This window comes from Cynocephalus volans, chromosome 2 (assembly GCF_027409185.1).
Source record: "Cynocephalus volans isolate mCynVol1 chromosome 2, mCynVol1.pri, whole genome shotgun sequence".
NCBI classification, from domain to species: Eukaryota; Metazoa; Chordata; class Mammalia; order Dermoptera; family Cynocephalidae; genus Cynocephalus; species Cynocephalus volans.
In genome coordinates this window covers 149,460,921-149,477,755 of record NC_084461.1, presented here as the reverse complement: position 1 = coordinate 149,477,755, position 16,835 = coordinate 149,460,921, and the positions used below count along the sequence as shown (strand labels likewise).

The 16,835-nt window shown below is 42.7% G+C and overlaps 2 protein-coding genes across 2 annotated transcripts in view; both read right to left on the bottom strand.

Annotated features, from left to right (window-relative positions):
- Positions 1–6,263, bottom strand: part of RARS1 (arginyl-tRNA synthetase 1) — a 34,626-nt gene extending 28,363 nt beyond the window's left edge. Inside the window, exons 1-2 of the mRNA XM_063086008.1 lie at positions 6,206–6,263; positions 2,653–2,787 (exon numbers count right to left, since the gene is read on the bottom strand). Of these exons, the coding sequence (XP_062942078.1) occupies positions 2,653–2,787; positions 6,206–6,250 (180 nt within the window). The 5' untranslated portion in view covers positions 6,251–6,263. The remainder of the gene's footprint in view (positions 1–2,652; positions 2,788–6,205) is intronic.
- Positions 6,264–15,009: 8,746 nt separating this feature from the next.
- The window catches only part of WWC1 (WW and C2 domain containing 1), a 151,201-nt gene continuing 149,375 nt past the window's right edge, over positions 15,010–16,835 (bottom strand). Inside the window, exons 23-24 of the mRNA XM_063086920.1 lie at positions 16,212–16,333; positions 15,010–15,222 (exon numbers count right to left, since the gene is read on the bottom strand). Coding sequence (XP_062942990.1) covers positions 15,156–15,222; positions 16,212–16,333 — 189 coding nt within the window. The 3' untranslated portion in view covers positions 15,010–15,155. The remainder of the gene's footprint in view (positions 15,223–16,211; positions 16,334–16,835) is intronic.

The following is a 16,835-nucleotide window of genomic DNA, read 5'->3' as shown; positions in this document are numbered from 1 at the left end:
AAGGAATAAGTGAGGCTGCTGAGTAATGAAAACAAAGGTAAAATTCCTCCCTCCAAGACAATCAAGTAAGAGCATGTGGCCAAAGTGAGAGAGGGTGAATGGGCATCGCACATAATATTTTATTCCTCTGTGGTTTGCTGTTTTTGGTTCTGTATCCAGTGTTCAGTCGCTTACTTGGTAGGGCAAAATATTTGTGAAAGAACCAAGATGACTTCCACATTACATTGACAACATTCTCATATCTACAGGATAGCAAATGTGCATTACAGAAACGTGTATTAGAATACTGTTGGGATGCTTGCCAGAACTTATTCTACCCTAGTGGCCTTCTGAGTTTTGGAACATCTACAATCTCCCTGCACAGATTACTTAGCAAACAAAGCAGGGAAAGGATGGAATGCTATGTTTGTGTAAGATAAAGGGGGGTGACACCAGCAGTTGCGAGGAGTCTGGGAATCTTCCACTTCAACAGATTTCTCTCTTTGGCACAGTTCTACCTTTGTCTCTAAGACATTTACAAGTTTTAGCTCCCACCCCAGAGGTTGTGGAGTACAGCTGCACAGCCCTGAATTATAGTTCACCCTATCCTTCACCCATCAATAAACTTTGACGATGATAATTTATGGAGTTGCCTTTTTCAATTTTGGTTTCAAGATACTTTCACAGTCTAGAGGCTATTTTATTTTAGCTTGGCACTCAGAGAGAATACACTGTACTTCCTTTTGTACCTTTTTCCCTCATAGGTTCTAGCACATATTAGGCATGTGTATTAGGCTGTTTCTATTGCTTATAACAAAATACCTGAAACTGGGTACTTTGTAAAGAAAACAAAATTTATTGCTTAGTTTTGGAGGCTGGGAAGTCCAAGGTGCAAGGAACACATCTGGTGGTGGTGACAATGACCCAGGGGTCTCACATTGCAAGATGGTGGAAGCAGAGTGAGACTAACCTCCTCATTCGCTCTCCTTTTAAAACCCTCAGAACCATGCCCCTGACCACCATTTTTAACCCATTCATTACAGTGTGGAGCTGCAACCTAATCACTTCTTCAAGATCCCACCTTTCAATTAACATAACAGGATTTCCTACCCTCCTAACCCTGTCACAGTGGGGGTCAAGTTTTTGGGGGGACACTCAATCCACAGCAGCATGTAATAATACTTTTGAACTGAAATAAATAAAACAGAGAATAAAGTATAAATAAGTGTGGAATGAATGACATAACCAGAAAGATAAGATTCCTTGGGGGAAGATTCCATGGAAAAGGAATTTTGTGATTTAAGAAGCCTCAAAGACAAAGCTATTTCAAACACAGCAGATCACAAACAGGTAATAAAAAAAAACTCCATGGGAATGGGGCAGGCAGGGACTAAGATGAGTAAATGAAATCAGCTTTGGGAAAAAGATGTAATGCCAGTGTGGCCTGCCTGAAAGTGGTGTACACAGAGGAAAACAATTATGGGTATGAGGTCATACTCAGGGATGTGTCATTAGCAAACCTGAAAGGCAGGCCAAAAAACTGAAGCAATATTTTTTGACAAGATTGATAAACATTGTTAGATTACGAGGCATTAAATAAATACAGCACAAGCTTCATGGACAAAAAAAAAGTTTTTTTTTTTTTTTTTTTTTTTTTTTAAAGATGACCGGTAAGGGGATCTTAACCCTTGACTTGGTGTTGTCAGCACCACACTCAGCCAGTGAGCGAACCGGCCATCCGTATATGGGAACCGAACCCGGGGCCTTGGTGTTATCAGCACCGCACTCTACCGAGTGAGCCACGGGCCGGCCCCCCCCAAAAAGTTTTAAAACATTAAGTGGGGGAATAAACCCCAAATAATGCTGCATAATATAATTATAAAAATAAAATTATAAAATAACCAACTTAGGACAGAGATGGTATGTGGGTATGTTTTAAAATATTTCCTTTATGATAGAGGCAATGATTTAAATACCAAAAAAATTTTTTAAATAAAAGGCATGGCTACAAGCTGTTGAAAGAAATGTCTTGACCCTACTTATATCCTGCATTAAGCTAGCTAAACATTTACTATGATGCAACATTTCAAAGGGTCCTGGAAGGACAGGACAATTCCAATTTCTCCATTATCTGCACTAACTCAGTCCTAACTTGTTTGACACAGTGAGAAGAATCGGGTTTCTCAGGTACAGAAAGAGAAATACTGTATGTTCTCACTCATAACTGGGAGCTGAATCCATAAACAAACAAATGAATAATAAAGAGAGACAGAGAGAAAGAAAGAAAGAACAATCACAGTTATATGTTGAATTTTCAGAAAACTAGAGGTGGAAATTGGGAATGGAGGGGGAGAAGGAGGGGGGCTAATGAGGAACTGGTCAATGGACACAAAGAATGATTGCATATTGTAATGATGAATAAGCTAACTATAGTGATTTAACCACCACATGTTGTACACGATTATTGAAAATCAATGTTGCACCCCACATGTATGCATAATAAAAAAATTAAAATACCAAACCAAAACAACAACAACAACAAAAAGAATAGGGCTTATGGCCTCCTCTTTTCAAATTCTATACTGTATACTTTCAGAATATTTTGTAACAAAGGTTTTTAAAAAGATATAATAATTCAAACTGGAAAATGAAATTGGAATACGGAGTACTCACCTTTCTAAGAATATTCAGTCGATACTTTAATTTTGAATTTTCTTCTCGCAAATGCTCTAAATTTGGAGAAGCTTCTAAACAGCCACAGTTTTTCAACCGATCGATTTCAGCAGTCAGAGATTTAATCTCTTTTTCCTATGAAAGGAAAGCCATTTTATTCAGTCTAGTATGATCAATGACTTCCATATGACAAATTGTACCATGAACTTCCTCAATTCACCTCTCCACCAGGGCAGGGCAGAGGTGATTAGAATGACGAACTTTTCCTTTGACAAGCTGAGATATTTTTTCTCCTCTGAGACTTTTGCTGACATTAGCATATTATCTTTGATAAGAAAAAAACTGAGCACGTATGTATGTGTTAGGAGAGAGGAATAGGAGTGTTAAGCATATAATGGGAAAATCCTCATATCCCTAAGTTTCTATCTTAGGCTTACTAAACCAGTCTGATTTAGTTAAGTTTCAGGGCAACCAATCTACTTTTATTCACAAACCTTTTTTTTTTCGTACCTGGCAGGTACAAGGATTGAACCCTAGACCGTTGTATTATTAACACCACACATTACCAGCTGAGCTAACTGGCCAGCCCCTATTCCCAAATCTTATGAATTGGGACTCTCTTAAAAACGAAATATCTCTTGACATATTCAAAATAGTCAGCGCTCTGTATCTACGGGTTCTGCATCCATGGATTCAACCAACCGTGGATAGAAAATATCTTAAAAACAATACAACAATAAAAAAATACAAATAAAAAAATAATACAGTACAGCAACTACTTACAAGCATTCATATTGTATTAGGTATTATAAGTAGTCTAGAGATGATTTAAAGTATATGGGAGGATGTGCATACATTATATGCAAATACTGTACTACGCTATTTTATATCAGCGATTTGAACGTCCAGATTTGGCACCCTCGAGGGTACTGGAACCAACACCCCTCCCTCAACCCATTCTACAGAAGGGCAAGTGTAGGGTGTCTGTCTTTTGCCCTTTCTAGGACTAAACGATTTTCCCATTTTTTCCTATTTCCAATGTTTTAGGTCCTTGACCAGGATTTGTACGTAAATATCTAAAACCAAAGACATGTCAATTCAGAAAGAAAGCTTCCAACTTAGCTACAAAACTCAGGGGGAGTCAAAGGGTTGGATCCCAGTACCAGCCAGCCGTCAAAACAAAACAAAACAAAACCTCGGAGGGAGATTTCTCACCTGAAATTTCAGAAAGTTTACCAGCAGATAAATACAGCCAAAACAACAACAACAACAACAAAACTTGCCTGCCGGAGACCAGCTCCAGTCGAGTTGGGGGTCTGTGAAAGAGGGATGGAGAGGCGGCGAAAATAAAAAACACAGGCAGAGACCTTGGTTCCTTTGAAGCACGTTCTCACCCTGCGGGCTGTCAGCGCTGTCTGTCGCAGCCAGAGCAGCTAAAGCAGCTGAAGCAGCCTTCAGACTGAAAACAGCATTTTTATTTGTTACACAACACAGGGGGTTAATGTGGGCATTTTAACTACATAAACCTTTAAAATTATTAAACCAATAGTTAAATGGAAACTTTTCTTAAAATTATGTCAGTTCTCATAAAATTAATAATCCACAAAGTTAAATAAAACTCGGTGGTCAGCCAATTCTTTCTGGTGATTAAATCTGTTGTGGTCGATTAGTCTGTGACTCGCTGTTCTTGACGTTTTTCACCATTGTGTTTCTTTTTTTTCTTGCGCTCGTATTAACCTTAAACTTATTACTACCAGCAAGCATAAATTATATGTCTGACTCAAAATTGAGACGGCAGCAATTGTGGTTTCAAAGTGTTAAACAAACCTTATATATATTTTTAACTTTGATTTAATGATTCTCATATTTCTATAGGCATGAACCTATTGCTTATTTGGAAAAGGAATAAAAGATATTTGAACAGCTTTATCATGCATGTACTTAATATAGCAGCTGTGTGGCCCAATGTAAAGTGTCAAAGTGCACAGCACCATCCCTCACAAAACCAGGTGCATTCTAAATTCCATCTGTAATCTTTATTTTTAGGAGGGAAAGTTGTGCATCATATGTTTTTGTCCCAATATCTTACTAAGATGTTTTTATTTAACTTAGGACACCAATGAGTAACAGGGTTTCTACGCATTCTTTCTCATAAACTTAATTCTTCCTATAGTACCTTTTTCCATTAATTCCAACCATTCTCTTACCATTAATGTAATCCCCTATAAATGATGTTTGCCAACTTAAGTCATATTTAGGATGTCCCCTAGGAGGGTACCAATTTTTTCCTTTTGCCATTTTATAATCCATATACCATTTACCCAGATGGTGGGAACAGCATGGGGATTTCCATTGTTTATTAATTTCATGGGTAAAAACAATTGCTCATGGCTACTCATAAGGTGTTTTTAAAACATCCGTTGGTGCAATAAATTGACTCAAAAGGGACAATTTGGAATTGTTCAATCTTCCCGGATCTCTTGTGGGATAATCTAATTTTATGACAACTGTTTGTGTGTCATTTTTTGCATCTTTTGGAAACTCAGGAAACTGCCACGCTGACCAAAACATCAAAAGAGAAAGCGAAAGCAGCACCACTATGCCGAGGCAGAGATCTTTACAGTGAAAGCCGGTGCTGATAGCCATGGCACTGCCAGCAGCTCTCCCTCCAGCGGCCTGCCAACTCGGAAAGGGCAGTCCAAGCTATTCTTTTCAAGACCCCGCCATGGCGTGGACCGCGCCACTTGCCGTAAGTGTGCATACCTTATGTTCCAGGCGCTGAGCTAAATAAACACTTTTCAGAAATTACCTTTGTAATTCTTACCACAACACCTAGTGAGGCAGTCCTTATATCCCCATACTGATAAAGGACATATGGCTCAGACCAGTAAAGAACTTGCCAATTTATCTCACCAACTTGTATGCTGACATAGTATAAAGCAGTTCCTGCATAACAGGTAATGGAACAGTCCCACTTTCACTTTTATAAGTTGTAACTGCCCCCCCCCGCCCCCGAATGCTGAAAGCAGAGAGCAAACTCCTGTTTGTCTAATAATGAACCACTCCATTGCTCATTAGCAATCCTCGTGCTCAGTAGCAGAGAAAGAACAGTGGCTTAGCTGCAAACCAGAACCCAGGTCTCCTGATCTTTTCTCATCTTGCCTATCCCCCCCGCGTCCCCCAAGAGAGCACTTGAGGGGGAGGGGGGAGGGAGACGTGGAGAGATTCGTACCGAACATGCCAGGCTCCAGCCCCCTGAAGAAGCTGGCACGGGGAGGTCTCTCCGTGCCGCTGAATGTCACAGTCACACAAGCCCTGGAGACGAGTTCCTCCTCTCCTACACCCTCCCTCTACAACAAAGAGGAAATTGAGTTCCTGGGAGGGCGTGTGCCTCCGAGGCAGCGGAGGCCTGGCTCTCGGGACCCCGCCGTCCGCATCTGACGGGAACAGGGTAGTCCCCGAATCGCTGCCGCCGCCCCAGACACTGCTCGGGCAGACGCCGGGGCCTGATTCCTCCCCTCCAAGCCATTAGGCCGGTCCCATGAGGCCCTACCTGCTGAAGCAGCCGCGCGGAGCACTGAGCCACCAGCCGGTCCATCCTCTCATCGGCGCTTCACACACCAAAAGGCCGGAAACGGAAATGGACAGCCCCGCCCGGAAGTGGAAATCTCCTCCCTCAAGTCCCCTTGCCTGGGGTCGGACTGGGTCCGCCGTGTCTGCTGCCTTCTGGCGGAATCCAGGCGAAACTGCCAGGGGAAGTCAGCCAGTAGCGAGACTTCAGCCTTGGAATGTTGGGGCGAGGGGAGAGGAGTTGAGGGGAATCAGCCCAGAGCCACCTCGCTGACGTCTTGATCTCGGATTTCCAGGCTCCGGGGCCGTGAGAAAAAAAATTCCTGTTGTTTAAGCCTCCCTGTCTGTGGTACTTTATGGCAGCCTAAGCAAACGAATACAGGAGGCTTTGAAAATAGTCCAGGTGAGGAACGATGAACCAAACTGGTAGCAGGAAAAAGTGGATGATTTCATGATATAATTTGGAGGTAGAATTGACAGATCTTGATGGTGAACTAGGAATCCAGAAATAAAGGCATGGGGTATGAAAAACAACGAACTGAGTATGACCAGAAAGAAAAGAAGAAAGCTACAGGGAAGGAAAAGATGACTGGATTTTTGAATTTTCCTTCTAATGACAAAGTTTTAATTACCCAGGTCTGACCACACTAATTGTTTCCATGGGGAATAATGTTTACTTCACCATCACATTATATATGCAGTTTATTAGTTTTTAATTTTTCATTTCAACTCATAGCAGAGGAAGCTTTATGATCATCACAGAGCAGCATGTAAATGTGATGCCCTGTTTTAAACTATATAAAAAATAAGGGTGTAACTAACAATAATTGGAAGGTATGGCCAGGGAGGAGAAAGGGAAAGTTTGTGCCACAATTTCCTCATTTTTATGGTAAGGAGACCCGAAGACTGTGAATAAAGAAGAAATGTCCATTATTTAAGGTGGAAACCATCAGATTAACTATTGTGAATGGCAGATTCCAGAGAGTTGGGGTATCTTTTATTTTATATCTTATATCCTTCCGTAGCATTTTGAGGTTTTTCTTTTCCTTTCTATTTCTTTTTTTTTCTTTTAATTCCCCCAAGCACAGGACTGTCCTAGAGAGAGGGGTGGGGCTGATAAAGCCCTGACCTAGTAGGAAGCAGGTCCCCCACCCCTGAAAACCTCTCCTTGTCCTACTCCCTGCCGTTAGAGGCCACCCAGGGTCCCAGGGTCCCTTCCCCTCATCACTTACTACTGGTTCAGCATCTTTACTGTGCCTGGTGTCACACTAAGGTAGGAAGGGCTGACTCAGGCAGGAGGAAGCCAGAAAAAGCTTGGGAGGCTTAGAGAATGGCAGCTTTCTCATAACTTCTCTCAGCATGGTAAAGCACCCTTGGGATTCAGAGTGTTAAAGGCCAGAGGTGGGCCTATCTCAAACCCAGAAACCACCCCTGACTGTTTTCTTCCATTACCTACTCATTCGTTCAACAGTCACCGGCACCCATGGCTCAGTCCTGGGCACTGGGGACACAGATGAATTTGACATAGTCCCTGCCCACAAGGACCTAACCAATGTAGTCCAGCGGGAGAGAACTCACATTAAAGAATCTTTGGAAATAGGGAGAAAAGGTTGGTGGTTTGGTGGTGGGTGGTGAGGAGGAAGGGTTTCTAGAGGTGATATCTGGGCTGCGTATGGGATGGGGAAGGGCATTCCAGATGGTGAGAGGCAGGCTGCATCCTTAGCCCCCAGGCCAGGTGGAAGGACAGGGCTCTGGCATCAACATTCCCTCCGGCCTTCTGGGTCTGCGCTTGGAGGGGAAGGCTCCTGGGTAGTAGTGGATAGTGGTGGCAGTGCTACTACCACTATTCCTGGAGTCCTATGACTGAACCAGAGTGCACACTGATCTGTCCTGTCTCTTTCCATCAGTGAGGGAAGAGGGCTGAGACGTGGGCACTGGCACCAACAGAGGTTGGCCTCGACTTAGGAGGGGCTGTTGCTGCTGCTTTCTGCTCCTCTTGCATTTTAAACTAGATCAGTCCTTTTTGTTTTGTTTTGTTTTTGGAGGCTGGCTGATACAGAGATTGAACTCTGGGCCTTGGTGTTATCAGCACCACACTCCAACCAACTGAGCTAAACGGCCAGCCCTGATTAGTAATTCTCAAGAGTATGGGTGGGGAAAAGGAGGAGTCTATCAGAATTTCTAGATGAAGGGGATATATTTAAAAAAAAACATATTCCGTATTGTAATTTTATATTGGAGGGACACCATTGTTTTAGTAATACAAAGTAGAACAGATACAGCTTTTGAAAACAGGCAGAGGGATTACACAGAAGACACATAACCAAGTGATAATTACTCAAGAGCATGTGAGTCTAGGGGCACATATCAGGATGGGATGGAAGTAGAGGGAGTAAGAAATTCTGTCCCAGACACACCCAGGGTAACACCATGTGTCAGCCAGTCCAGGCAGCTCTCACTGAGGCCATTGGATGAGAGGAGAGGGTAGAGACAATCCAAAACTGTGCCTACACACTTCTCTTTTCCTTGGTTACCGAGAGCTCACAGTGTACTTGTAGAAAGCTACAGCTCCTGGGTCTCAGTTTTCCTCACTTATAATATGAGGAGACTACTAGGTGGCCACTTAGAACCATTTTAGATATGTGAGCTCAATCTTTTCCAGACGTTTTTTTTTAAAAAAAATTTTACTGTAACATAGTTGACTGTCTATACCTGTGTGCAGTATGTGATGCTCAAATCAGGATAATCAGTATATATAACAATATACAATGTAATTGTTTTTCTTGGCCCTTTACCAATTCCCCCTTTATCTCCTCACCCCCCGGCCTCCCTCTTTTCCTCCTCTGGTAACCTCAGTTCTGTTCTCTGCTTTTGAAAGTTCAGTGTTTGTGATTGTTGTATCTTTCTTTTTAAAAAAAATTTGTTTATTTTTTAGCTCTCATTTATGAGTGAGGATGTGGTGTTTCTCTTTCTGTGCCTGGCTTATTTCACTTCACATGATTTTCTCTAATTTCATCCATGTTGCTGCGAATGGCAATATTTCATTCTTTTTTATGGCAGAATAGTATTTCATAGTGTAAACATACCACATTTTCCTTATCTGGTCATCCAATGATGGACATTTAGTTTGGTTCCAACTCTGGGCTATTGTAAGTACAGCTGCAATAAACATGAAAGTGCAGGTATCCCTTCGACATGATTTCCATTCTTTTGGGTATATGCCAGGAGTGGAATTACTGGATCATATGGTAGTTCTATCTGTAGTCGTTTGAAGAACCTCCATACCGTTTTCCATAATGGCCACACCAATTTACAGTCCCACCAACAGTGTAGGAGTGTTCTCCTATCTCTGCATCCTTACCAGCATTCCAGATATGTTTTCATGATCACATTTTTTGCTGTTTCTTTGTGCCACCATGTTAATTACATGGCATTTTAAAACTTGATTCACTTTTTTAACTAAATATTTACTTACCCTCATTCTAAGCAGTAATATCTGTGAATTCATGGGTTGACGTGCTAGTTATAAAGTATATTAAAATACATGATCATAAATATAAACACTCACATACCACCTAAAGTTTCCTCATGTGCCGTCACTGGTGTCTATGTATTTCTTTGGGGAAATGCTGAATCAAGTTGTCATGACAGCCTGGCAAGGTCAAAAACCACTGGAAAGTGTCCACATTCATGTTGTTTCTTAGCAGGACTGGAATTCAAACTTGGTCTTAGCTTAATTTATTCGCTGAACAATTGTTTGAGGGTCTACCATCTGTCAAGGGCTGCTCTAGCTCTGGGGCTAAAATAGTGAACAAGATATGCCTGGTGCCTGCCCTTGAATCTTCAACATCCCAATGAGCAGACAGACAAAAGGAAAGAATCAAATACATAAAGGCGAGTGGTAAAAAGTACAATGGCAAGCTGTGTCCTTTTGTTACTTCTGATTAGCTTCATGTATATTTATCAGCTACCCAATGGTTGGCTGTAAACTTATTACTTACCACATTCTCCTAAATAAATTTGTTCCGTCCCAAGTGCCCTGGGAGAAGCCTTCCTAGTGGTGTAAGCTAAGCTTGTAAGTTTAGTTATTCCCAGAAGCATCTAGAATATAACAACTAGCATACAATCCCTACTAGAATATAACAACTTCCCTACCATCCATTAACAATTTATATTTGTTCAGTACCTGAACTGTATTACTTTATTGAATCTTCACACCACTTAATGAGGAAGGGCATAACATCTTCCTCAAAATCGTAGAGCTAGGAGCAGGTACAGTCTGAACATGGAACTTAGGACTTTCAGTTTCCAGAGTCTCATCTTCTTCTACTGCTCTGCAAGCAACAGACACAGTAGGTATACTGAGAATAAATGTCTGAGAGGCATTTTACAGTTTTACATGGAGCTCCGATAGTGCACTTTAAAAATGTAGTTAGTAATTTATCTACATACTCACACTCATACATACGTGAAGGAATGTATGGGCAAAGAGAGGAATGAGACACGGTTAGTAAAAGCAATTGATTGGCCACGATGTAAATGTCCATCAATTAATTTATGGTGCATCCATTTAGTGGAATACTACACAGTTGTTAAAATTGTTAAAAAGAATGAGGTAGCTTACAGATATCTTATTGGGAAACAACAAGGTGCAGGACAGTATCTTTACTATGCACTTTCAGGTGAAAAAAAAAAAGAATACACATATAAGATGATATATGTATTGCCTCTCTGGAAGGACAGGGAAGAAGCTGACAATACAGGATGTCTTTAGGGAGGGGACTGGATGGGTAAAGACAGGAGTGTGACGATGACTTACTTGTCACTGTAGTGATGTGTCTTACAGAGCACACACTGCATTAAATCTCACTTCTACCATTTATCAGATGTGTGATGCTGGGCAAGTAACATAACCTTCCTGGACAGTTTCCTCATTTGTAAAGCAGGGATGATCATAATAGGACCTACCTTACAGGACTGTTGTGAGGATAAATGAGTTAAAAATAAGTAAACTTTAGAACGGTGCCTTGGTCTGTAGTGAGTGGAGACACTTGCTACTATGGCTCTCATGCAGCCTTTGGATTTGCTGTAGTATGTAAGTATTAGCTATTAAAATAATAAAACTAGGGCTGGCCAGTTAACTCAGTAGGTTAGAACATGGTACTGATAACACCAAGGTCCAGGGTTCGATCCCTGTATAGCCAGCCACCACAATAAAATAATGAAACTAACTGTTACAAGAATACAAGGGTAAAAAAGGAAAAGGATTGATTTCAGGGTAAATAAGCTAGCTTGCTCTTCAGAGAATTTAAACACTATGTGTGTTAGCTCCCAATCACTTCTGCTTCTTTACACTATAGGGTTGCATACGTGTTGGGGGTGTAAGTGGGGGTTATGATGCCCTGAGATGAATCAGAGAAGGGTCTGCACCCCAACACCTGACAAGAGCAGCCTTCAGCACTCCTGTTCCACCCAGACCCCTCTCCACTTCCTGATTAGGAATGACAAAGGAGTAGAGACTAAACATATCCTTGGGGCAGATTTTTCATCTCATCTCATTCATTCATTCCACAAATATTTATTAAGGACCCAGTTGGGCTCAGACGTAACAGAACACAAGGCAAACAAGGACCCTACTTTAAGAGCTTACATTCTAGAGGAGAGATGGATGAGGACGTAACAAAATTACTGCAGAGAAGAACAGTGCTCTGAAGCACACAAGTCTGGCTGTGTCAGAGTGTGACTTGTGGGAGGGCAGCGTTGGATAGGGTGCCCCGGTGAGGAGGGCTCTCTGAGGGGTGAGGCTTGAGTTGAGCAGGTCATATGAAGATGGCAGGAAGACCTGGAGGAAGAGTACACCAGGCAGAAAGAGTAAGAACTGCTAAACCCCAGTGGTGGCAAGGAGACAAAGCAAGGTCAGCGTGGCTGGAGTCTGGTTAGTGGGGGGACGATTAACTGGAAGAGTCTTAGTTGTTAGTCTTCTTGGGAGGCAGGAAACACAAAGATTGCCAGTGTGCATATTGCAAAAGATCTGTAATCAAAAAGGAAACCGTTGGCTTTGGGAACAGGTCAATCAGACCCAGTGAGATTTGCTGAGTGTCTTTTTTCAGATTAGTATCCTAGTCACCCTGTCTTTCTCTCTACCCTCATGCAGAGAAACCACGGAATTTCACAATTTCATTCTTCAAAACCAAAGCTTCTACACCCCTATAATTAGGGCCTCATGTGACATGGTAACGCTGCAGCTGAAAGAAAATAGAGATTTTGGAGTCGGAAGATGGGATTTGCATCCTAGCTCTGGCCATCTACTATCTGTGTGACCTTCAGCAGGTCATTTCACATTTCTGGGCTTTTGTTTCCTGAAGATTCTGCAGAAGACACCTGCGTGACTCCAAGTGGAGATTTCTTTATTCATTTTTTTAATTTACGTAAACAACTGAACATAGTGTTGGTTTGCCAGTGAGACATTTACGGAGAATTCAACGCCACAGCAGGGGTAGGGCCTTCTGCCTCCCGCAGAGGTGGTCTGGATCTCCCCACAAATGCTCCATCACCTGAGGCAACACTGAAACACACTTCTCCATGGGAAGGAGGAAGCCCTGGGTCAGTGATGTGAAATTGGGCTGGATACCAACTATCCAGAGGGGCTGGGCTCTCAAAAGCTCCGGAAGCCATATGGGGAAGAACAGTGGCTTCTATGCCATTTTAGGTTCCTTACACATGAGGAGGAACAGCCAGGTAAGGAATGCAGAGCGCAGGTAGGGAAGAGCCTCAGCAGCAAGTGAAGGGGGTTCACTCCCTCCATCATACCTGCAGTGCAGTGGTCCCCAGCAGCCTGGAGAAGGCCATGCCTGTTAGCGCTCTCCGTGTGACTCACCAAGCATGCCCGCTTCACCCTTATTTTGCCTCCGTCTCTGCCTGGGCTTCATTCACATTATACCAGTGGGTTCTGAACTACAGAATACATAAGACTCCCAGGGTGGGTGGGGTGGTTCAGTGGATCTAGGGAGGGGTCCAAGAATCTGCATTTTTAGTAGGTTGCCCCAGGTGGTTCTGATGTAGCTGGTGCAACATACTTTGTTTGGTGGTGCAACAGACATTGAGAAAGCTGCACAGGGTAATGTAAGAAAGAGGAAGGAAAAAGATTTTGTTGTTGGTATGGATTAAATTGTGTTCCCCAAAGGTTCATGTAATAATCATCTCAACAGTGTTTAGGGTGGGAAATCCTATTATGGTATTTGAAAGACAGAGCCTTTAGAGGTGATTAGATTATGAGGACCATGCCCTAGTGAATGGATTGATCCATTCATGGAGTGGTAAGTTGATGGTTTAATGGGTGGTAATGTGCATGGTTCTGATCGCTTTATAAGGAGAGTGAGTGAACAGGTTAGCCCTCTCTTATTCAAGCCATTTGCCACGTGACACCCTGCGTTGCTGTCAACTCAACACCCACCCACAATGCTCTTACCAGATGTGTTCCCTGATCTTTGGACTTCTCACCCTCTGAAACTGTAAGGAATAAATTTTATTTCTTTATAAATGACCCAGTTTCCCGTATTTTGTTATAAGCAACAGAGACAGACTAATACAGTTGTTGTTGCTATTTGTTTGTAAAAGGCTGACTTTCTATTGTCTGCAATAAACCCACAAAGCTCTAAGCTGTGTAGGCATTAGAGGCCCCAGGTGCATCATGAGACACAAAACTTGTGCTCTAGGACCTACTACAATTGAGTCAGAGCTGATGTGGATTGATACTCCTAGTAAGAAACCATGACGTCAACTCCAACTTGTGGGGTGGAATTCCACAGAAGGAGAGAAAGAGCATAGAGAGACCTCCCCGTCTAAATTGGGAATTTAAATTCCCAATGAGCTGAGCAGTCATTTTTTTTTTTTTTTAAAGATGACCGGTAAGGGGATCTTAACCCTTGACTTGGTTTTGTCAGCACCACGTTCTCCCAAGTGAGCGAACCGGCCATCCCTATATGGGATCTGAACCCATGGCCTTGGTGTTATCAGCACCACACTCTCCCGAGTGAGCCACGGGTGGGCCCATCATTTTAATCTAATGAGCAAATGATCATAGTTGGCAAAAGAAAAAAAAATGTTTCCAGAACTGGGGACGAGGGGGAAGGAAATGATTGGAAAGAGGAGAGTCAAAAATCAGAGAAACACAGACGAAGTGAGGAATGGGAGAGAAAAAGAGAGAGGGAGGAAATTCTTTTCGAAAGGACACTTTATTGATGGAGATAAAACTGAATGGAGTTCTCCAGGCCCTCCCCTCACTCCCATCAGTGGTTTCACTGGGCACCTGAGACCAGTGTGGCCTGTTGCCAGCAAGGGCTGGGCTGCTCAGCCAGCTCCAAAATGCCCCCTCCAAGTCAGGTGGCCTCACGAAAACACATCACAGCTCATGAAGATTTGTGGATGCACCTCTGAATCCCCCCAACAGTTTTTGTGCATATTTTTTTAATATTGTACAAAATATGTTAACTAGGAAAGATTAGCTGTGCTGTGACATCTGCAGGACGTCCTTTTAGGATTACCGTCCCCCAAACATTACTCCTTATTGCAGTAAAACCTCTAAAAGGTGTAACTGTACAAAAAAAAAAACAAAAAACTAAACAATTTTATTTTAAGAAGAGCAGCAACTTAATACTGCTTTAGTTCATTTAAATTTTCTTTCCCAAAAAATACATTCCTAAATATACAAACTATACAATCTTGTCATTTTAATGCTGGTTTTTTTGTTTTGTTTTGTTTTTTTAATAATAACAATAGACCCACACTAAAAAAAAATCTGTTCATCTTCAAACCAACAAGAGCGCTAGAGGACCTGTGACTCAGTACCTTCATATAACACCACATAAATAACTTTAGCCACGGTCAACATTCACAGCGTGGTCAGCAGAACAAAGGAAATACTTTTCTGGCGATTAGACGTCATCTGCAGAGAGGGTTGGGATATTCATCCGAGGCCGGGTGAAAAACGCCATCTTCTCCCTATAAAAGAGGCCATCCCATTACAGCAGGGTTTTTCAACCTCATGTACAGATATTTGGGGCAGGATAATTCTTAGTTTGGGGAGGGGGGACTGTGCTGTGCATTGCAGGATGTTTAACCAACATCCTTGGCTTCTGCACACTCGATGCCCATAGATAGCATCCTTGGCCTTCCAAAACCAAAAATGTAATAACAACCAAAAATGTATGGACATCACCAAATGTCCTCTTAGTGGGAGAGGCAAAATCATCCCTGGTTAAGAACCACTGCCTTAGGGACCCATTAACATAATCAACTACCCTCGGTTCAAATCAGGGCCTTTCAGGGTTTAAAAGGGCCATTGGGCCACTTCTAGCATGTGTTTTAGATTCTCAATTTGTTGAAATATTAAGAGATGCCAAGACATGGCTATACAAATTATAGTATACTTTAAATGTTTATATTCCACAAAGTAATTATATTATGATTTTTTAAGCACACACACAAACACTTGTACCTTATCTGAGAGGACATGAGAAGTCTAAATGCAAGTATCTCTGTGGAGGGGAGGCCCAGGCCAAATGGCATTCTGGGCCCTCCTATGACATGCCTGGGTCTCCAGCACAGCAAAAAAGTGCCTCCCCGAGATCCTGGCAGGCGGCAGGCAGAACTAGGGAGGCCCAGTGAGCATCCGTCACCCCCAGGCTTATTTATCATCCAGCCAAACCTCCGCAATTACCAGTGATGGAAATGCTAAGAGGCACGGCTGGAGCAGGTGGCTCATTCATTAAACAAGAGGATCTAACAAATTAGCTTGAGTAGTGAGGGGCCTGATAAAGACAGCTGAGGGAAGAACACTGCAGAGCTCATGGATCGCCAGGGATGGCTTGGCAGAGGATGAACATCTGTTACAGACAGAGCTGGTGCCATGTGAGCAAGGGATGGGAGTGTGAGACGATGAAGGGATGACTGAGACTGGCAAGCTGGCTGTAAAAGGGCCACGTGCTCACCTGAAAGACTGCACTTCGGGGGGCTCCTTGCAGCTCTGGCCTCGAAGCCTGTGCACATCCTTGGCGGCCGCCCTCATCATCTTGTCTGTCTGAAGCTCACCCTTGTGCTCTGCTCGGTCCATCTGTAGGGCACAGCAAGCAAGCCTTGAGACAGCTGAGTCTGCCTGGCCTCTAGAAACGGCCAGCCCAGCAGAACTTGCTATCAGAACGATGAGTCTAGTGTAGTAAAAGGCATGCTCACTCTTCCTGCTCCACCCTGGGGTCTGCTTTATTCAAAACGATAATGGGAAATGTTCACATTATCTGGCCAAGGGGTCTAGTTTCTAGGGTCAAGGAACTAACACCCATGTGGACCTGTTGGCAGTGAGGTGAGGGAGGGCTGCCTGGTGAAATGTGCACTACCTCAACTAATCCTCAAGGTGGATTTTATTATTACTTCTATTTTAGAGACTAGGAAACTGAGGCTCAGGCACGTTAAGAAATTTCTTTAATGTCAAACAACTAAGAAGTGGTGGAAACCCAATTCCAAGTCATGCAGTGGTGCTTAAGAGCTTTAGGTGCAACACTGTACTCCTTCCTCCTAAACCATTCAAGAGCCCTAAAATACCCATGGGCCACATACTT